We start from the raw sequence: 23,509 nt of genomic DNA on the forward strand, positions 1-23,509 counted from the left end.
GGGAGCCTCAGGACAAAGAAGGCCACGGCTCAAGAGTAGCCAAACAGCAAGCAACCAGGTCTGCTGACTTTTTATTCTACTATTCCAATGGCTTGGCTGTGAAATACAATGAAATCATCTCTTTGGCTGCTGGTCCTATTTTATAACAGATGGGCTACAGGGCCAGGCCCTTGTCCCAGTGACTCTAATTCCTTCACAGGCTGCTGAGTGTGGGGAGGACGCTGCCTCCCTCTCTGACCTCACTTTGGGCCACTCTATCCACTCTTGTGGGGCCACTGATGATCCCAGGGACACCACCTACCCTGACTTCAGTGTGGACACTGGCCCAGCAGTGGTGCAGGCTGCCACCCTGCTCTCTCCCTCACCCGGGTCACTCTGACCACCTTCTCCCCACCAGCACATCATGCTCTTTATCTTGGGCCTTTGAGCATGCTCCTTCCTCTGCTGGAAGGTTCTAAGTAAGTATCAATAGGCAGCATGAGCCTGGTGGGAGGTAACACCTGCTTCCATGTGCACGAAGCATTATACAGATGTCATAACACTCCCTTCCCAGGTCATGTCACCAGGTGCATTCTAGTAGCACTCCTTTCCGTTAGGTGAGGAAACGGAAGCACAGGAAAGTAAATGAGCTTGTTTGAGGTCACAGAGTTTCTAGGCAGTGGAGCCAGGTCAGAGCTCAGCGCCCTCTGACCCTGCTGAACCAGGCTGCTATGGCAAATATTGCCATCCAGAACCCAGAATCCCTAAAGAAGAGGTGGCAGACAGGAGCGGGTCTGGAGGGGCCACCTGCAGTCCCCTGAAGCAGAGATACCCCATGATCCGAACTAGGAGCCCCAAGAAGCAGTCTTGTAAGGACTCCATGGCAGTGCTGGTCGGGTCGGAAGCCACTTACAGGACACCAGCTTCATGGGGACCAAGTGCTGCTCAGGGGATGCAGGTGGCCCCGGGTGGGTATGAGGGAGAGTGAGAGGAAGGAGGAGGGTCCAGGCAGGAAAGATGGGGTGTCCTGCAGTGGAATGTTTACCCAGGACACCCCTCTGCCTCCTTGGTGTCCATTACAGCCTCCCTCACAGGGCAAAGTGCTCACAGGGAGATCACTATGGCCTCCACATGGAGAGGGGCACACGCAACATGTGTTAAAAGAATAAATTAGCTTCAGGGCGCTCCTCGGCATTGCCACGGAGTCACTGGGGCATTCTTAATGTGACTTTACTGACATGTTTATATGGAAGAAAAACTATTTACAACTCATTTGATCTGGAATTTGGATTGGGCCGAAGGGTGCCCCCGCCCCATACACACACACACCCCACACTGCACGCGTGCTACTTACTGTTGGAGCCGCGTATGCCTAACTTATCCTCAGGCTTCCCGTTAGTGACTCCACCGAAGGCTCTCTCTACTATGAATGCTGTGATCTTGTCTTTTACTGAGCTGTCGGAATCAACCACCTCTGTCTTTGCAAACACAGTAAAAACATTGGCCAGTCCTCCATTGGTGATCCAGACCTGAGGGAAGAAAGAGCAAGGGCTTTGGAGAAAACCAAACTTATGCACCCCCCATCAGCTCCACCCTTTGCCACAAGACACCCCAGCGGCCTGTAAAACTTCAGGCCAGAAACATAAAGCTCCTGGCTCTGGGGAAGCCGAGCCTGTGTGGACAGAAGACAGGGGTTCACCCCAGGCTCCCCAAGAGGCACAGGTGGCCATGTTTGTGTGTCTGCACATAGAAGGGAAGCCAATGGTACTGAGCCAGCTCAAGCTCCAGAACCAAGCAGCCAGGGTTCCTCAAGAAAGCAGAGCAGGCAGGCAGGAAGGAGAGGGGAAGAAGGAAGGGGGTAGGGAGGGAGAAAGATAAGGAGACTTCTCAACAAACTGCAATGTATGGAACTTATCTGGACCTTGATTCAAGCAAACTGTCAGAAAATAAAAAGGTAAGAGACAATCAGGGAAACTGGAATGCTGACTAGACAAAGAAATGATCAATTTTCATATGTGAGAATGGCATTTTGACTTTGTACTTAAAACAGTCTCATCTTGTAGAGACGCTCTGAAACTCTCAGAGACGCGACGCAGGCGTGGCCGTGCTGATGGAGGAAACAAGGCAGGCTGGGGGTAGGAGCTGCTGAAGCCAGTGCCGGCGGCAAGGAAGCTCGTTATACTAAACTTTTACATGTGTTTGAAATCTGGTCACTTCACCTCCCTGAGCCACAGTTTCTTTTTCCAGAAAAAGAGTCGCATCCACCCAAGAGCTGATGTGTACGTGCTTTACAACCCGTGGTGTGTGGGAGGTGGTCAGTGCGTGGTGAAGGCTGTGGCTGAGGGCCCGAGCAGGCCACAGAGCGCTACCTTGGAGCCATTGAGGATGTAGTGCTTCTTATCCTCACTCAGCGTGGCCCTGGACTTGATGGAGGCCGCGTCACTCCCACTGTGGAAACAGAAACACGCAGCTGAGGCGAGCGACGCTGGGGATGAGGAACAGTTCTGGGAGGCGGCAAATGGAGGGTTTGGTACCTTAACACAGGAGTTGGCTAACTTTTAAAAATAAAGGGCCAGTTAATAAACGTATTCTGCTTTGCAGGCTACAAGATGTCTGTTCCAGCTGCTCAACTCTGCTGCTGCGGCATGAAGGGGCCACAGACAACCTGTAAACAAAGGGCATGCTCTGGCAAAGCCTTATTTACAAAGACAGGCGGCAGGCTGGATTTGGCCGCCCCCACTTCACCACACGAAAGAGCGGCAGTGAAAACAACCTGGCCTTAGGCTGAAATGTGGGGATGTATGTGTAGAACGAGCTCATCTGAGCTCCTGTGAGGAGGACTGCAGGGCACCCCTGGTTCCCAAGTGACGGGAAGCAGGATGGAGTGTGGTCCAAGTAACGGACTTGTCAGTAGAAGTCCTGAGTCCTAAGCAGGCTGTGTGACCTTGGGCTGATGACACCACCTAACCTGTTCAGTGGGGACAGTACCGCCTGGCAAGTTGCTTAGGAGCCTGAATGCACTATCCTATGTGAGGGGTACTGCAGACCACAAAACAACCGTCTGACGGGTGCTGTCAGGTACGTCATCTCATTTTAAGTCTCACTGGGACAGAGAAACAAGGTGAAGATGAGGGAATTTGAAAGAAAAGTTGCTGAGTCGACTCTCTGCAAGATGCAGGGATGGAAGAGAGAAAAGCCACCACCTATTCACCAAAACCCACAGCCCTCGTCCTAGGGCACCCGGAAGATGCCCCAGGAGGCTGCCACATGGCACCTCTTGCCAAGGGCCAGACCTGCTTGGCTCCGTCAGACAGAAGGCAGCGATGTGCTCCCCCGATGCCAGTTTGGGCAGGTATTTGGCCTTCTGCTCCTTGGTGCCAGCCAAGATGATCCCCTAAACCAAACACAAACAAGGCTGCTGTCAGCTGTGGGGAGAAAAGAAGTATGTGAAACATGCTTGTAGAACACGGCCCCTCCTGGAGAAAACAGCTCCTGCAGGAGGGAATACCGTGGGCTCAGAGCCGGCGGCTCCAAGGGAGAAGTGGAGAGCTGCTGCCAAGCAGGAGGAGTGCGCTGCCGAGGAGCCACCCTGAAGTGCGCGCTCCGGCGTGGCCTGGGCCTGTGGCACCAGCCACGGCTCTGGGTCGGACTCAGGGATCATCATCACTGCTCCTTTACTTCCAGGCTGGGTGGCCTTGGGCCAGGGATGTCCCTCCTCTGAGCCTCCTTCCTCTCAACTGCACACTGGGGGTAATGCTACCCACTGGAGTGGTGTCTGGATGATAGCCTGTGTCTACAGGAGTGCCGGGGCCACGCCTGGCAGAAAGAAGGTACACAGGCAGTGTCCGAGCCGTCCCACCCTCCTTCTCAGTGCCACGGGGAGAAGTGTGCCCCTTCCACCAGAAGACTGCCGGAACACAAGTGCTCTTGGGGCGGGGGGGCCACGCACACTGTTCATGTGGCTCCTTTCACTTTCTACAAAGTGAGCAGAGACAGCCTGAGTAGCGGGCCAGTCACTGAAAGCTGTGTGTCCATGGCCCTGCCCTAAAATGCTCCAAGCCCGGGGATAAGGAAGACATGTGCACAAACAGCAGGGAGGACACACTCTGGGCCCTGGTGACTCCCGAGCTCAGCAGGGGAGGCTCGCTTCCAGCGGTGAGGTGAAGACAGGCTCCTCGGAGGCAGTGGCATCTGTTGTGGGCCTCAAAGGATGGGTCAAAGGCGACGGGGACAGAAGGAAGATTCCAAGGGAAGGGACAGTGTGATCAAAGCAACGCGGGTTGTGTGGGGACCAAGTGCCGTCCTGGGTGGCTAGAGAGAGGAGGATCACAGGGGAGTGCTGCAGGGCCCCCCTCCGAGACCCTGAGACAGCAAGCCCAAGTCACTTCCTGGTCAAAGTGAGCAAGCCTCCTGCCTCCATACCCCCACGTGACTCCAGACCTTTACACAGCATCAGAAGGAAACCCTAGACTTGACCTTGAGGCCAATAGCCTGGTGTGCTGCCAGGGTCACAGCGATCGAGGCATCTAGGCCGACAATTTCTCCTAGACGTGCGTACATGGTGTTGGAGAGGCCCAGGCCACCTAGAGAAGAAACAGACTAGCTTTACTTATGGTCCAGACCCATATTTCTCCCATTAAAGGCAAGGGCTCGACTGCTTTTCCTGCTTATAAATACCACATTACCATTTTAAGAAATCACAGTACAGAAAGGTACAAAGAAAACAAAAATTACCCATAAACTTATCAGAGCATTTCTGAGTACATCCCTTCAGATTTTTGCTAGGCATATAAGCATAAATAGACATATATGTTTTTATGATAAAAAGGTAACATTTAATACAAAAAGAGTACCTTCACACGCATTAGATCATTTAAAATCTTCTGTCACAGATCTTTATAAACCTGACAGCTGTCTGGCAAACCACTCCCAGTATCCAGTGGGCTCTAGGACAGGTTTTCTCTGCCTCAGCACTGCTGACATTTTGGGATGGATTATTCTTTGCTGTGGGGAACTGTCCACTGCACTACAGGACATTTGGCAGCACCCTTGGCCTCCACCCAAGAGGTGCCAGTAACTCCCTTTCCCCTAGGTTTAACAGCCAAAAATGTCTCTAGACATTGCCAAACATTCCCTGGGGAGGTTAAGTCAACCTGGATAGAAATCATTCTTCTAGGGGCGCCTGGGTGGCTCAGTCACTAAGCATCTGCCTTCAGCTCAGGTCGTGATCCCATGGTCCTGGGACTGAGTCCCGCATCGGGCTCCCTGCTCACTGGGAAGCCTGTTTCTCCCTCTCCCACTCCCCCTGCTTGTGTTCCCTCTCTCACTGTCCCTCACTCTGTCAAAAATAAATCTTTAAAAAAAAAAAAAGAAATCACTCTTCTGGAAAGAAGACAAAGATTAAAAAAACAAAAACTCCACTGAGCTGATGTATTTTGCATTTCATCTTCAACTTCTAGAGGTGGCTGGATGGCCTCCATGTGTCTTAAAAATGATAGATTGGGGCATAGGGTCACGTGGCCAACAAGAGCAGAGCCGGGCCTTCAATTCAGGTGGGGGTCCTAGCCCTGGAGCCACCGCACAGCCCAGCTGCAGAGGGTGCCACTCACACATAAAGGGAAGGATGGCCCTGCCTGATGTGTAGTTCCCCAGGGTTCCATACCCGGGGAAGGTCAGAGCTCCACAGAACCCCATCCCCACTCCTGCCATTACACAAAACTATAAAACAAAACACTTTTGTTCTTACTCATTTCATATCCTGAGGGTCATTACTGTTTGTTTAAAAAAAAACCAAAAACCTTCTGATGTTTTTCCACTAACATAGGTATCACCACAATCATGGAGGAACAGCAATCCCATGGAGACAGATGACAAGTAGGTGGAGACTGCTGGCTGGGGAGAAGCTGAGGGGCAGGAAGGAACCACACACTAGGCAGCATGCAGGGAACTGGGGGAGAAAAATCCAGGCTGGGTTGCCAAAAGGGCCTCCATTTTCCAGGATGGTGGTTTCCAGCCAGTCTTTAGAATGCTCCAGACTGTGAACATTTCCCCCAAAATTTGGGGGCACAAACATAAGGTTGCCGTTGTCTTAATTTCCCAAGAAAAGATAAGAAAAGAAAAAGAAAAGGAAAAAAGAAAAAAAAGAAAGCGAAAAAGCCCCAAACTCATCTCAGGAAAGAAAGAACACTTTCACACCAGTGAGTAGGACAGGAAACAAGAATAAGAGGTGCAGTGCTGTATCACCTCATGCCCTGCCCCCCACCCCCCCCACATGCTGGCACAAAACACACGCAGCTGGAGAAAGACACACCCCAAACGGACACAAAGTGTTTGCAGATAAAATTAAGTACTTCTCCCCAATCAAGAGGCAATTTAAAAATGCTCCTCAAGGGGAAATATATATTATCACTAACCTGACTATGTGTCTAGAGGTTTTCTTCTGCCACTTGTTTTCTCCAAGCACTTATTTATTTTTTTAGCTGACAGACCCACCACGGTTCTCTGGCTCTGCCCCCACCTTCATTCTGTTCTAAGATTCACTGTGGACTGCACACTAGGGCAGACGATTGCCCTGTGCCTTGTGAGCTGGGACACTGACGAGCTTCGGCTGTCTGGGCAGAGCTCAGTTTCCCCCCACCGCACACGGAGGCTGCAGATTTGGGCAAGGAGACCAGGACGCGCAGCTTCCTCCACAGAGGCTCGAGCTGCTGTGTTCCGCCACGAGGGGAGGCGACAGCAGTGACGGTTTCACGTCTTCTTGCAGATGGGGCAGTGTTGTTTTTACCCATTTAGAAATGTGAGGAGAGGTATGTCATAAATGACAGGTAAGATACATTGTTTAACAGCTTAAAATGTTGCAGTAAACATCCATATGAACGAAGATGTAACCTAATTAAAATCTGCCTCCGAATCAAATCAGGCATGCACTAGTTGGTCCTAAATGTTCACATCTCATCTCAGACCGGAGGACCAGCTCCAGGCTGGGTACCAGTGGGAACTTACTCTACAGACACCGAGGGCCCCCCAACCCTGGCTGCGGAGGTGATGAGGAACAACACAGGCCTACCTTTAGTCTCTGGAGATAAACCAGGCAGGGGGACAGAACGTCAAGAAAACCTCCTGACTTCTCTATCTTGCTCTGCTAAACCTAACTCACAACCTGGTTGGAAAAATGCCCAAAATATTAAATGTCCAAATGACCAGCTCAAAGACAAGAAATAGGCCCAAGCCTTTAAAGCACCATAGACAGCTCTTTCCCCTAAAGAGGGCTCTTAGTTGATCCAAGGGGGAAGCGACTCCAGAGAAAGCTCAAGCAGAGGGCTCAGCAATGGGTGCAGCACACAGGCTATGGAACCCGGAGCCACACTTCTATGTCAAAGGGGACTGAGAGTAAAATTAAATGGTGTGTGTGTGTGCATGGTGTGACTGTTACTCTGCTCCTGTTCTTCTTTCCCCTACCCCTCCGCCCCACTTCTTGCTGTCCCCTGAATCCCTACACAATTTAGATGACCAACTCTAGATTAGGCAGAAGAAGAGACAGCGGTAGTGACTGGCCAAATCTAAGAAGGCAGAATCACACTGGGATCCTGGGGAGAAAGGCCGGATCTTTCATCTGGGGGCTAAAAACATCACTACAATGACCCAGGAATTACAGGGACAACCCAGAGCACAACGGGCCCTGCTCGAATGTTCTCAGTGATCTAATCTCCCACCTCAACGCACCTGTGTCCTATAGCCATGCGCCTTCTTCCTTTGCACCAGGATAGGAAGCAACTGGCAGACCCCGACACCTGAGCTCTCAGCCTATGGTCATCCCTCCAACAAAAAGGGCTCGCAGCTCTGGGGCAATTCCTTTGTGTAGAGACCAAAGGGCCTCACGGTGCAGATCACACTGGAATCAGCCAACGTGGCTTTGAGGTTATACACACCTCCTTCTCTGCTGCCCACAAGGACCTGGAGAGCACAGACATCCTGCAGTGGTCCTTAGCCATGCCAAATGAACACAGTGCAGGCCTCAACAGTTCTTCCTGCTCCTAAGTCCCTTAGTCCACACACTCACCCGCCAGCGACCCCAGATTTGGTCTATGGTGGGTGTTTTTAATTCCAGCGGTTTTATAGTTTGATCCTGGACATACTGCATTTAAAGGCCACCTTTCCCAAACAGAACCCTTTCCTGGACAAATATGGGGTCCTTTCTTAAGAGCCAAACCAGCAGGGTGGTGTTTTCCCTTTACTTACCATATTCTTCTGGGACTTGCAGCCCAAAAAGCCCCAGGCTCTTCAATTTCTCTAACGTTTCTTTTGGGATTTTTCCCTCCCGGTCAATTCTCTCAGAGTCCACTGCCAAGAGGAAATATTTTGATTAAGCAAAATATAAGCTATGTCTACAAAGATGAACAGAACAATTTTTTTTTAAAGATTTTATTTATTTTGAGAGAGAGAGAATGAGAGAGAGGGCACATGAGAGGGGGGAGGGTCAGAGGGAGAAGCAGACTCCCTGCCGAGCAGGGAGCCCGATGCGGGACTCGATCCAGGGACTCCAGGATCATGACCTGAGCCGAAGGCAGTCGCTTAACCAACTGAGCCACCCAGGCACCTGAACAGAACAATTTTTGTATCGCATACAATCCCAGGGTCAGAAACTTCAAAATTGACATGTCTAGTCAGTTATTTGGCATGTGTTCAATTTCACCTAATTAGCCCAGCCAGCATTATTATTTCGAAAAATGGGCTGTACCAGGTAGTGTTCTCTTTCTTGATCTGGGTGCCATTCACATGGGTGTATTCACTGTGTAAAACTGCAGCAGGTTATATAAACTTTTCTGAAGGCACATATATACCTGAATTTTTTATTACCATTACCTTCTAGAAAATTAGAAACTAAGTACACAACTTCCAGAACTGTCCTAAAAATGTCAGGCTAGATAGCCAAACTCTGGGTAATACCTGGACCCATGTCTAACTAGTTTTCAGAAACCACAACTCTTTCACCATAGCCTACAAATTCTGAGGACAGTTTAATCTGTTCGACACCTACTCACGTCCATTAGCGCAGAACGGAGCAATCACTAGCATTAGGTCTATAATTATATACCTTGTATGTACACATTTTTGCCTGAATCAAGTTAATTAAAATCTTCTTTCAAATTGGCAGCATATTAAACTTCACTATTATTATAAATTTTAAAAACCACCATAACCTACACTTGGGAATTTTTATGCACATGGATCACTAATGAGAAATATGGATTCCCCAAGAGTCCAAACCCCTCATTTTTTGTTTTTTTTACAACTTTATTGACATTTACAAGTGGCAAATAAAGCACATATTTACAATATGTATTTTTTGAGTTCTGACATGTTTGCCCATGAAACTACTCTCACCAAATAAATAATAAAAACTTCCTTTTCCACAAAGAGTTTCCTCATGCTCCTTTGTGATCAATCCCTCAGTCCATTTCCATCTCTAGGCAACCACTAATCATCTCCTTTTTGTCTATAGATTAGTTTGCATTTTTGAGTTTTAAATCACATAGCAGGTAGTCTTTTGATCTGGCTTCTTTGACTCAGGATGATTCTGAGATTCATCTACATTACTGCATGTATCAATACTTTATCATAATACTTTTTATTGTTCAATATTCTACTGTATGGGTATAAAACAGTTTATCCATTCACCTTTCGATGGGCATTTGGATGGCTCTTGGGTTTTGGTTCTTAGAAATAAAGCTTCTATGGGCATTCATATTTGAGTTTTTATGTAGCTCTGTTTTCATTTCTCTTGGGTCACTACTTTGGAGTGGGATGGCTGGGCTGTAGAGTACGGTATGCACAGTAAGAAACTGTCAGGATCTGGGGAGACTCCTGCTTCCAAGATGGAGTAACAGGGATTGGAATTATCACCTTGCCTCAACATACTAAACATACAAGGCATGCATAAGAGCAACAAGCAACATGTCACTAGTAGAGAATGAGGCCTAGACCATGAATTCTCAACAAGGGCAACAGCACCCCCAAAGGTAATAAAAATTGGTTCGGGAGTGGGGCAGCAAAAAATATTTTTTTAATGGATAAAGAACAGAAATACAAATAATACACAGAAATATGGTACAACTTGGAATTAAAATTTCATGAGTGGGGTGTAAACAGGGAAAAAATGTCTAAAAAGGGTTTGGGGGGGAGGGTCAATAATGAAAAACAGGTTGAGAAACCCTGCTCTACAGGCTGTTCTGCTCCCACCTAACAATGCTTACAAAGCAAGCCTTGACCAAAACCAAAGACACCACCAAAATTAGAGTTCCTGAGGGAACACTGATACAAAAACCCTCAACAAAATACTAACAAACTGAATTCAGTAATACATTAACTGTATCTTTCATTATGATCAAATGGGATTTATCTGGGCATATAAGGATGGTTCAATATCTGCAAATCAATGTGCTACATCACATTAACAAAAAGAAGGTTAAAAATCATGGTCACCTCAACAGATGCCAAAAAAAGCACTTAATACAATTCAACATTCATTTCTGATAAAAACTCTCAACAAAGCAGGCATAGAGGGAATTTAACTCCACATAATAAAGGCCACATAGGACAAACCCATAGCTAACATCACACTCAACTGTGAAAAGGTGAGAGCTTTTCCTCTAGGATCAGGTACGACACAAGGATGCCCACACGTGCCACTTTTGTTCATCATAGTACCAGAAGTCCTAGCCACAGCAATCAGACAAGGAAAATAAATAAAAGCCATGAAAATTGGTAAGGAAGAACTAAAACTGTCACTATTTGAAGATGACAGGATACAATACATAGAAAACCCTAAAGACGATTCCAGAAGTTGCTTTCTGAGGTAGCGTGCAGTCTTTGTCGGCTTCCACCATGGCGTACTGTGGCCAGGGCCGAAAAGTGCAGAAGGTGATGGTTCAGCCCATCAACCTCATCTTCAGATACTTGCAAAATACATCTCGAATTCAGGTGTGGCTTTATGAGCAAGTGAACATGCAAATAGAGGGCTGTATCACTGGTTTTGATGAGTACATGAACCTTGTATTAGATGATGCCAAAGAGGTTCATTCTAAAACAAAGTCAAGAAAACAACTGGGTTGGATCATGCTAAAAGGAGATAATATTACCCTGCTCCAGAGTGTCTCCAACTAGAAATGATCAGTGAAGTGAGAAATTCTTGAGAAGGCCATGTAGTTTTTTTTAGATGTCCTTTGTTGTGAGTGTAGTTCCAAAACATTTGTTCTTATTGTTTTGATTACCTTTATGTTATTACCAGAGGACAATAAATGCTGTGGGATTGCATTTAACAACAACAAAAAAAGGAAACCCTAAAGACTCCTCCAAAAAACTATTAGAAAAAATGAATTCAGTAAAGTTGAAGGATAGAAAATTTACATAAAAATGCTGCATTTCTATACACTAATAATGAACTATCAGAAAGAGAAATTAAGGGGCACCTGTGTGGCTCAGTCGGTTAGGCATCTGCCTTCAGCCTAGGTCATGATCCCAAGGTCCTGGGATCGAGCCCCATGTCAGGCTCCCTGCTCAGTGGAGAGCCTGCTTCTCCCTCTCCTTCTGCCTGCCACTCCCCCTGCTTGTGCTCCCTCTCTCACTCTGTCAAATGAATAAATAAAATCTTAAAAATAAAAAGAGAGAGAAATTAAGAAAACAATCCCATTTACAACTGCATCGAAAAGAATAAAATACCTAGGGATAAATTTAACTAAGGAGGTAAAAGACCTGTATTCTGGAAACTATTAAAACAGTGAGCAAAGAAATTAAAGATGACAAAAATAAATGGAAAGACATAGAGGCATTCCTCATTTTAACTGCACTTCACAGATACTGCATTTTTTTACAAATTGAGGGTTTGCGGCAACCCTATGACAAGCAAGTCTACTGTGCCATTTTTCCAACAGCATTTGCTCATTTCATGTCTCTCTGTCATATTTTGTATTTCTCACAAAACTTCAAGCCTTTTCATTATTATTTTATTTGTTATGATGATGTGTGGTCAGTGATCTTTAATGTTACTACTGTAATTGTTTTGGGGTACCATGAACTCAACCCATGTGAGACAGTGTGAGCTTAATTGATAAATGTACAATCTGACTGCTGCACCGACCAGCCATTCCCAGTCTCTCTCCCTCTCCTCTAGCTTCCCTCTTCCCTGAGACACAATATTAAAAATAGGCTGATTAGTAACCCTACAATGGCCTCTAAGTATTCAAGTGAAAAGAAGAGTCGCATATTCTCTAACTTTCATTCAAAAGCTAGAAATGATTCAGCTTAGTGAGGAAGGCACGTCAAGGCCAAGAGCTAGGCCTCTGGTGCCAAACAGTTAGCCAAGTTGTGAATGCAAATGGAAAGCTTCTGAAGGAAGTTAAAAGTGCTACTCCAGTGAACACAAAAGGTAAGAAGTGAAACAGCCTTACTACTGACGTGGGGAAGGCTGTAAGTGGTCTGGATAGATCAAATGAGCCACGTTCCCTTAAGCCAAAGTCTACTCTAGAAAAAGGCCCTAAGTCTCTTCAATCTATGAAGGCTGACAGAAGTGAGGAACCTGCAGAAGAAAAGTCTGAAGCTAGAAGAGGTTGGTTCATGAGGTTTAAGGAAAGAAGCTGTCTCCATAACGTGAAAGTACAAGGTGAAGCAGCAAGTCCTGATGTAGAAGCTGCAGCAATATCCAGGCAGCACCCTCCACCAGCAAAAAGGCTACACCTTACTGGAAGCTCAAGGTGATGGTTAGCATTTTTTAACAATACAATGTGTTGTGGTTTTTTTTAAGACTTTTTATTTTTAAGTAATCTCTACACCCAATGTTGGGCTCAAACTTACAACCGCAAGATCAAGAGTCGCATGCTCTAACTAGAATTTAAATAAAAACATGAAAAAAAAAGTCTCATGCCCTACTGACTGAGCCAGCCAGGTACCCCAGCAATAAAGCATTTTTAAATTAAAGGTATGTACATTTTTTGGGCGCCTGGGTGGCTCAGTCAGTTAAGCGTCTGCCTTTGGCTCAGGTCATGATCCCAGGGTCTTGAAATCGAGTATCATATTGGGCTCCGTGCTCAGTGGAGAGCCTGTTTCTCCCTCTCCCTCTGCTCCCCCTGCTCTCTGTCAAATAAATAAATAAAATCTTTAAAAAAAAAAGTATGTACATTTTTAAAGACATAAATGCTAGTGTACACTATTTAATAGACTGCAATATAGTGTAAACATAACTTTTATATGCACTGGGAAAACAAAAAATTCATTGGACTCATTTTATTGTGGGATTTGCTCTATTGTGGTAGTCTGGAACCAAACCTGCAATATCTCTGAGGTATGACTATTCCATGCTCACAGATTGGAAGAATATCGTTAAAATGTCAACACTACCCAAAGAAAACTACAGATTGAATGCAATATGTATCAAAATAACAGTGGCATTTTTCACAGAAATTAGAATAAATAATCCTAAAACTTACATGGAACCACAAAAGACCCCAAATAGCCAAAGCGACCTTGAGAAAGAGGAATACAGCTGGAGGTATCACAGTCCATGTTCAAACTACAGCACAAAGCGATAGTAATGAACACAGTATGGCACTAGCACAAGAACAGACATATAGCTCAATGAGAACAGAGTCCAGAAATAAACCCACACTTTTACGGTCAATTAGTCTTTGACAAAAGGGGCAGGAATACACAAAGGGGGGAAAAGACCGTATCCTCCATAAACAGTGTTGGGAAAACTGGACAGCTACATTCAAAACAATGTAACTGGACCATTTTCTTACACCATATACAAAAATAAACTCAAAATTGATTAAAGATTTAAATATAAGACCAGAAACCATAAATTTCTTAGAAGAAAACACAGGCAGTAAGCTCTTAGACACTGGTCTGGAGCAATAATTTTTTGGACCTGTCTCCTCAGGCAAGGGCAACAAAAGCAAAAATAAACAAATGGGACTACCAAACTAAAAAGCTTTTGCACAGCAAAGAAAACCATCAATAACATGAAAAGGCAACCTACTGAATGGGAGAAGGCATTTGCAAGTAATACAACCAATAAAGGGTTAATATCCAAAATATATAAAGAACTCACAACTCCATGTCAAAAACCAAACAATACAACTAAAAAAAGAGCAGAGAATGTGAACAGACCTTTCTCCAAAGACAACATACAGATGACCAATAGATACAAGATGCTGAACATCGCTAATCATCAGAGAAAAGCAATTCAAAACCACAATGAAATATCATCTCCGACATGTCAGAATGGTTAGTATCAAAAAGATAAGAAACAACAGGTGTTGGTGAGGATGTGGCGAAAAAGGAAGTCTCGTGCACTTGTTGGTGGGAATGCAAACTGGTGCAGCCACTATGGAAAGCGGTATGGAAGTTCCTCAAAAAATTAAAAACAAAACTACCATACAATCCAGTAATTCGCTTCTGGGTATTTGTATGAAGAAAGCAAAAACACTAATTTGAAAAAATTCATATACCTCTATCTTTACTACAACATTATTAACAATAGCCAAAATACAGAAGCGACCTAAGCGTCCATCGATAGATGAATGGATGAAGAAGATGTAGTATACATAAACAACTCAGCCATAAAAGAAATGAAATCACGTCATTTGCGACAAGATGAATAGATTTAGAGGGTACCATACTAAGTGAAATGATGAGTAAGACAGAAAAAGACCATACAGGGGCGCCTGGGTGGCTCAGTCGTTAAGCGTCTGCCTTCGGCTCAGGTCATGATCCCAGGGTCCTGGGATCGAGCCCCGCATCGGGCTCCCTGCTCTGCGGGAAGCCTGCTTCTCCCTCTCCCACTCCCCCTGCTTGTGTTCCCTCTCTCGCTGTGTCTCTATCAAATAAATAAATCTTAAAAAAAAAAAAAGAAAAAGAAAAAGACCATACAATTTCACTTATATGTGGAATCTAAAAACCAAAACAGAAACAGACTCACAGACACAGAGAACAATATAGTGGTTGCCAGAGGAGAGGGGGGATGTAGGGAGAGGCAAAATAGGTGAAGGGAAATAAAAGACACAAACTTCCAGTTATGAAATACATAAGACATGGGGATATAATGTACAACATAAAGAATACAGTTAATAATATGTAACAACTTTGTATGACAACTGATAGTAGCTAGATTTATACTGGTGATCACTTTGTAATGTATATAAACATTGTATCACTATGCTGTACACCTAAAACTAATATAATACTGTATGTCGATTACATTTCAATTAAAAATATAATAACAAAATAAAATCATTTCACTCTGAAAAAGTAAAGGATAAACTGGTCCTCGGGTAGTAATAAATAATTCAATTTAACTGTATTGTTATAAACAATATAGGACCCTAGCTTATATTCAAAATAATTTGAAGTTTAACAGGCGTTATCAATTGTGTCTGGGGACAAGTTCTATTTGCAATAATTTTGGTATATAAATATGAATATTTCGTATTTCATTTCTTGTCAACTGGTATATAAAATCTCCATACTTCCTACTCTGCTCTCATTTCCACATAGAAGAATAGCCACAGACAACATATGAACAATCAATAAAAAAACTTTAACTTACTCTTTGGGTAGTGGGGGAGAAAGAAATCCTTCAAAGGATCAAACTGTTCCCAAGTAATTTAATGTGCCCTACCTAGAACAAAGCTTAATAACATATCAAACACACACACACACACACACAATCACATACACACATGCACACCTAGCACAAATGATGTAGAATCCACAATGACTGGCACCCAGGAGAAAACCACCAGGCACTTGAAGAAGCAGGGAAATACAACTGATAGTGAAAAGAAAAAGCAATCAGTTGAACATGACTCATAAGTAACACAGATAACAAACAAAGACATTAAAAGAGCGGTTATAACTATATTCCAAATGCTTGAGAAAGTAGAAGATACAAGCATGTTAAGGAGGCATGGAAGAAATAAAAAGACACAAGTTGAACTTCTAGAGATGAAAGCCATGGGGTAAGATCACCAGCAGAGGAAACGCTGTAGAAAAGGTTAGTGCACATGAAGATGTAACAACAACTACACAAAATACCAGCCTCAGTGAGCCATGCGAAACTCTGAGTGTGTGTGTGCGCGCGCGCACACACACGTGGGAGTCCCCAAAGGAGAGGAGGGGTGGGGAGAGTGGGGAATGTGGTATGGGTAGTGATAAAAATATATTTAAAGAAAAATGGCCAAAAGCTAATCAAAGTTGATCAATATGATCAACACACAGACCAAAGACGTTCAAAGAATCCCAGGCAAAAGAAACAGGAAGAAAACTACACCAACATACATTATGATCAATTTCCCTAGACCCACTCAAAAGCAACCAGAGAAAAAAGAAACACTATGTAAAAATGGTAAGATGGTGGCAGACACCTCACTGGAATAAATGTTAATTCAGAAGACAGTGGAGCAACACCTATAAAGGGCTGAAAGAAAAAAAAAAGGGGGGGGTGCTGAAAGAAAAATACTGTCAACACTGAAATCTTTTCTGATGACAGACTTTTCAGAAATATAAAAGCTGAAAATATTCATCCTGCAAAACTCCACAAGAAACAGGTAAAGAAGTCTTTTCCCACAGATGAGGGATGGTACCAAAAAGAAATCTGGTTATACAAGAGAAAATGAAGATCATTAGAAATAGTTAAGTAGATGAATAAATATAAAATCATTTTTTCTCATTTAAAAAATTACACTGGAAGGGCACCTGGGTGGCTCAGTTGGTTAAGCGTCTGCTTTTGGCTCAGGTTGTGATCCCGAGGTCCTGGGATCGAGTCCCGCATCAGGCTCCCTGCTCAATGGGGAGCCTACTTCTCCCTCTGTCTCTCAGATAAATAATAAATAAATAAATAAAATAAATAAATAAAAATAAAATAAATTTTTAAAAAAAAAGAATTTTTTTAAATAAAAAATTACACTGGGGCACCTGGCTGGCTCAGTTGGAAGAGTATGCAACTCTTGATCTCGGGGTTGAGCCCCACATGGGGTGTAGAGATTACTTAAGTAAATAAAACTTAAAAAAAAAGCCTTTAAAAAAATGAAAAATTACAGTACAAATAATAACAGCATCATGAAAAAATTCTGAAAATAGTAGTGATCATGGTACAAAATATGAAATAATGCCACTGAATTGTATACTTAACAAGGATTGAAATGGTAAATTTTATGTTATGTACATTTTACCACCATTAAAAAGAAGGAAAGAAAGAAAAGAAAAACAGCAAGGTATTGTAGGGTTTATAATAAATATAGAAATAAAATTTATGAAACAATAGCAGATGGTCTGTGAAAGCAAGAATGTTGTAAGGTTCCTATAGAAAATGTGAAGGGATATAATAATAGCTCAAAATAGACTTTGATAAGACTTATATACCATAAACTCTAAAGCAACCACTTAAAAAAACAAGAGGTATAACTAGTAAATCAACAAAAGAGATGAAATGGAAATATAAAAATATTCTATTAATCCAAAAGAAAGCAAAATCAGAAGAAAAAGGGAAGAAAAAGACTGGGCAAATAAACAACTAGATGATAGAGTTAAACCCAACTATATATATATATATATTGTTTCAATGTGAATATTGATACATATATTATAATGCATATTCACATTAAAACAATCATATATCAAAAACCAATTAAGGGGCGCCTGGGTGGCTCAGTCGTTAAGCGGCTGCCTTCGGCTCAGGTCATGGTCCCAGGGTCCTGGGATCGAGCCCCGCATCAGGCTCCCTGCTCGGCGGAGAGCCTGCTTCTCCCTCTCCCTCTCTCTGCTGCTCTGCCTACTTTGTGCTCTCTCTCTCTGTGTTAAACAAATAAATAAAAATCTTAAAAAAAAAAAAAAAACACAATTAAAAGGCATAGACTATCAGATTAGATTTTTAAAAAGACAACATTCTACGAAGTTGCCTATAAGAAGTACATGTTTGTTTTTTTTTTTTAAGATTTTATTTATTTATTTGAGAGAGAGAATGAGAGACAGCACAAGAGGGAAGAGGGTCAGAGGGAGAAGCAGACCCCCCGCTGAGCAGGGAGCCCGTTGCGGGACTCGATCCCGGGACTCCAGGATCATGACCTGAGCTGAAGGCAGTCGCTTAACCAACTGAGCCAACCAGGCGCCCGTAGTACATGATATTTTTATTTTAAACTTTTATTTTGAAGAAAATTTCAGATTTAAAGGAAAGTTGCGAAATAGTATAGACTTCCTGAATACTCTTCACCCAGCTTCTAACAAAACCTTGTAGAACCATGGTAAAATTCTCAAAATTAGGAAATTGACATGCATATAATATTACTAAATTACAGAATTAATTTCACCTCTTGTCCATTAATGTCTTTTTTCTGTTCTAGGATTCATTCTGGGTCCTACGTTGTGTTTAGTTGTGATGTCTCCTTCCTACCCTCCAGTCTGTGACAGTTCTTCAGGATTTCCTTGTCTTTCACGACCTTGATACTTTTTTAAGACTTTTTAAAAATTTGAGAGACGGGGAGAGGTGGGAGAGGAAGAGGGAGACAGAGAGAGAGAGAACGAGCTCGAGCACACTAGGGGGGAGGGGCAGAGGGAGAGGGAGAAGGAGACTCCCTACTGAGCATGGAGCCCAATGCGGGACTCGAGTCCAGGACCCTGGGATCATGACCTGAGCTGAAGGCAGATGCTTAACTGACTGAGCCACCCAGGCACCCCATGACCCTGATACTTTTGAAACACTGGTTACTTTGTATAGTGTCTTTCAATTTGGGTTTGCCTGATGTTCTGACAGTTAGATTGAAGCTGTATGTTTTGGGCAAGAATATCACAGGGGTTATGTGCTCCTCTCATGATCTGATAAATCCTATCGGGGTACATGAGGTCACTAAGTTTTATTACTGGGGATACCAACTTTGAACACTTGTTTAAGGTCGTGTTTGCCAAGATTCTCCATATAAAGTTACTATTTCCCCCTTTGTAATTAGTAAATATCATAGGGAACTACTCTGAGATTATGTAACTGTTTCTCCTCCAACTTTCACCCATTAACACTAGCATCCATTAGTGGAACTTGCCTATACCAATTTTACTACAGCGTGTGCTTCATGATAATTTTGTATTTCTACAATCCCTTCCTTGCTTATTAAGTCGAGGAGAAACTCACGTTGAGTATAAAAGCGCAAATCAGTTAAGAGGATAGAAAAGAATATAACATACTAAGACCAATCAAAAGACAGCTGGAGTAGCATAGTAACACCAAAGTAGATTTCTCAACAAATGCTATTACCAGGGATTAAAAAGATCATTTCATAAGGAGTCATTTCATCATGAGGATATCATAATCCTGAATTTTCATCCACCTAATAATGGATCCTTAAAATACATTAAGAAAAAACTGATAGAAATGAAAAGGAAAAAACCACACAACCATAGCTGGAAAAGTCCTTCTCTCATTAACTGATAGAAAAAGTGGATAAAAAATTTGCAAGGATACATTTGAACAACACTGTCAGCCAATTTTGTCCTAATTAACATTTATAGAGCATTCAACCAAACAATGGGAGAATATTGTCTTCAAGTGCACATGGAAGAACATCTACAAAGTAGACCACACTATGACCATAAAACAGATCTCAATAAATTTAAGAGGACTCAAATTATACAAAGTATATTCTCTGACCACAATGGACTACTTTTCAGAAATCAACAATGGGAATATCACTACAAATCCTACAGACTTTAAGAGGATAAAGAGATAAGAAAAGATTATAAACAACTTTAAGCCACTAAATCCAACAACTCATTAAATAGACAAATTCCTTAATAGTTATGAATGATCAAAATTCACAAAAAAAATTATGTAACCTAAATAGCCTTTTATCTATTAAAGCAATTGAATTAATTAGGGGCGCCTGGGTGACTCAGTCGGTTATGTGTCTGACGTTGGCTCAGGTCATGATCTTAGGGTCCTGAGTTCAAGCCCTGCATCGGGCTCCACACTCAGTAGGGAGTCTGCTTGTCCCTCTTCGTCTCCCCCTGCTCGTGCTCTCTCTCTGTCAAATAAATAAATAAAATCTTAAAAAAGAAAAAGAATTAGTAAAAACTTTTCCATTAAGAAAACTCAAGGCTCAAATGGTTTCACACTGGTGAATTCTGCCAAATATTTAAGGAAGGAATCATACCAATTTTACATAAAGTCTTACAGGAACTTGAAGAGGAGGAAACACTTCCTAACTTAGTCTATGTGGCATTATTCTAATTAAAAATTGGATTGTCTGGTTTTTGTTTTTTTGCTATTGAGTTGCAGGAGTTCTTTGTATTAGATATTAATCCCATATCTGATATATGGTTTTTACAAATATTTTCTCCCATTCCCTTAGGTGATGGTTTCTTTTGCTGTGCATAAGTTTCTAAGTTTGCTATAGTCCCACATGTTGATTTTTGCTTTTGTTGACTATACTTTTCATGTTTGTTTTGTTTTGTTTTGAATTGCTGTTGGCTGTGTCTGTGCCAAGGATCTGCCCCACGTATAAACCTAAGGTCTTCTTAGGTCTTTCCTGAGTCTATGCCTTTCCCTGGGCATGTGTGGTGACTTTATAATTCCCCCTGCATATGTGGTTGCTTTGAATGTCCTTGTCTTCAATCTGGCTCCCAAAAGAGGAAAAAAAAAATGAAAGGGGGGGGGGGACAAAAAAAGGCACAGCATCTTAAATCTGCTAGAAGTCACTTGGCCACAAGGGTAAGGGCTTGCAACAATAAGAGAAGGTAGAAAAATGGCCTCTGCCTCTTGGTCTGTACCTCTGTGATCAGAAACAGTAATCAGAACACAGACCCCTAATATTTGATGGACAAGGTCTTTTTTTTTTTTTTTTTTTTTGCTACTCTGGCTCCCACAAGCCAAATGCTAGCTGCTCCAGGAATAAGTGCACAGCTGCCTGCTTTCCGGCTGAAGGTGGGAGATGGGTAGCTGCTACTGTGCTCAGAGCTAACTGACCAAAATTAACTGCAATTTACTATCCATGCTCCCCTGGAAACTGCAAGCCTTCAACAGACTTGAGTTCCAAAAACAGTTACATTACATAGATTCTGCCATTGCAGTTGTTGTCCAGGCGGGGAGACAGATTCCTGGTGCTTCCTACTCTGCTACTGTCCCACAATCTTCTGGTAAATTTATTTTTGGCAAAGGTACCAAGTGCATTAAATGGGGAAAGGATAATCTTTTCAACAAATGTTGCTGGAGCAGTTGGATAGTCATATGCAAAAAATCCTGAAATTTTACCTCATGTCATATGTAAAATTAACTGGAAAGGGGTCATAAATCTGAATGTTAACAGTTAAAAATATGAACCTTCTAAAGGAAAATGAGACAAAAATCATCCTGACCTTAAGTTCAGCAGATTTCTTACATAAAATACAAAAAAGAGAACCAGAGAAGAAAAAATTGTACTTAACATTAAAAACTTTTGCTAATAAAATGAAAAAAATCAAGCCACAGACTAGGAGAAAATTTTTGCTAAACATACTGGAGAGAAGACTTGTATCTAGAATAAAGACTTCCTATAGCTCAAACAATAGTTAAGACAATCCCATTTTTTTAATGCATAAAATATTTGAAGGACATTTCACTAAAGAAGATATATTGATGGCAAATAAGCACACAGTAAGATGCCTACATTATTAGTTATTAGGGAAATGAAAATTATAACCACAATGAGATACCACAACACACCCATTAGAATGAGACTTGGAGTAACTGGAACTTTAATAACTGGTGGGAATGTAAAGTGGTAACCACTTTGGAAAACAGTGTGGCAGTTACTTAAAAAGTTAAACATGAACCTATCTTATAATTCCACTCCTTCATACCTCCCCAAGAGAAATGTGAGTATAGGCCTGTCTACACCAGACTCATAGAAAAATATTCACAGTATCTTTTGCGATAGCTAAAATCCGGATACATACTGAATGTCAATTAATAGGTAAGCAAATAAACAAACTGTGGTACATCCAGACAAAGAAATACTACTCAGTGTTAAAAAGGAATGAACTAGGAGTGCCTGGGTGGCTTAGTCAGTTAAGCATCTGACTCTTGATTTCGGCTCAGGTCAGGATCTCAGGATTGTGAGACTGACCCCAAGTTGGGCTCCATGCTGGGCGTGGAGCCTGCTTAAGATTCTCTCTCTCCGGGGCGCCTGGGTGGCTCAGTTGGTTAAGCGACTGCCTTCGGCTCAGGTCATGGTCCTGGAGTCCCGGGATCGAGTCCCGCATCGGGCTCCCTGCTCGGCGGGGAGCCTGCTTCTCCCTCTGACCCTCCCCCCTCTCATGTACTCTCTCTCATTCTCGCTCTCTCAAATAAATAAATAAATCTTTAAAAAAAAAAAAAAAAGATTCTCTCTCTCCCTCTGCCCCTCCCCCGCTAAAAAAAAAGGGAATGAACTATTAGTACATGCAACATGGATAAACTCAAAATTATACCAGAAGCAGCTATGCAAAAACATATGTAATGTAGAATTCTATTTAAATAGAATTCCAGGAAATACAAACTAATTTACAGTGACACAGAGCTGATCAGTGGTTGCCTGGGGACAGGTGGGGATGAGAAGGGGAGGAGAAGGGCCTGAGAAAGCATTTAGCGGTAATGGATATGTTTATTATCTTGTATTGATGGCCCCTTGGGGTACCTGTATTTTTTAAAGCAGAACATTATTATATTTGAATACGCAACTTCTATACAACCAAAAAGTAAAACATCACAGTAAAATGAGAGCACATGGTATTTCATTTGCAATGCATGGCAAATAGTTAACATCCTTAGTCATAAATGATCTCTTAGAAACCAGTAACAAAAACACTAATATTCTAAGGGAAATGAAAAAAAAAAAAAGAGGAAAATGAAATAACGATTATAACGTTTAAGGACATATGAAGATGACTAAACTGAACAGTAAGAAAAGCAATTTTTTTTTGTAATACCACACTATCAAATATTTAAACATTGACATGTAATGTTTGTACTGTTTAAGAAAACAGAAGTCTCATAAACAAACACTGGGAGACAAGATTGATGAGGACAATCCATACCATTTGGGGAAAATTTCTACTTTTGACTCAGAATATAAATTTTGGATATATTTAATTCCAATAAGGTGGAAATACTAGGACTATTTCAACAAATTAGCCAGAGAAATTTAAAATAATTTATATATAAAGCATGTAAGGGGCGCCTGGGTGGCTCAGTCGTTAAGCGTCTGCCTTTGGCTCAGGTCATGATCCCAGGGTCCTGGGATCGAGCCCCCACATCGGGCTCCCTGCTCTGCATGAAGCCTGCTTCTCCCTCTTCTACTCCCCCTGCTTGTGTTCCCTCTCTCGCTGTGTCTCTCTCTGTCAAATAAAGAAATAAAATCTTTTTAAAAAATAAAAAATAAATAAAGCATGTAACTGCCTAGAAAATTTGTACCTAATATATGGGTCCAAAAGACTACTAGCTAACAATGTGTTCATCAACATGGGGGTATATATA

The 23,509-nt window shown here is 42.6% G+C and overlaps 2 protein-coding genes across 3 annotated transcripts in view; one reads left to right on the forward strand and one right to left on the reverse strand.

The window, feature by feature from the left end:
- ACAD9 (acyl-CoA dehydrogenase family member 9) overlaps positions 1–23,509 on the reverse strand; it is a 45,162-nt gene that overhangs the window by 14,307 nt on the left and 7,346 nt on the right. For both annotated transcript variants that reach the window (XM_021695023.2, XM_021695022.2), the window contains exons 3-7: positions 8,218–8,319; positions 4,456–4,562; positions 3,273–3,373; positions 2,349–2,427; positions 1,334–1,508 (exon numbers count right to left, since the gene is read on the reverse strand). In XM_021695023.2, the coding sequence (XP_021550698.1) occupies positions 1,334–1,508; positions 2,349–2,427; positions 3,273–3,373; positions 4,456–4,562; positions 8,218–8,319 (564 nt within the window). The remainder of the gene's footprint in view (positions 1–1,333; positions 1,509–2,348; positions 2,428–3,272; positions 3,374–4,455; positions 4,563–8,217; positions 8,320–23,509) is intronic.
- Positions 10,864–11,142, forward strand: LOC110584852 (small nuclear ribonucleoprotein E-like). Its single transcript, XM_044920952.1, has one exon. The coding sequence runs from the start codon at positions 10,864–10,866 to the stop codon at positions 11,140–11,142; it is 279 nt and encodes a 92-aa protein (XP_044776887.1).

This window comes from Neomonachus schauinslandi, chromosome 1, assembly GCF_002201575.2.
Source record: "Neomonachus schauinslandi chromosome 1, ASM220157v2, whole genome shotgun sequence".
Lineage (NCBI taxonomy): Eukaryota > Metazoa > Chordata > Mammalia > Carnivora > Phocidae > Neomonachus > Neomonachus schauinslandi.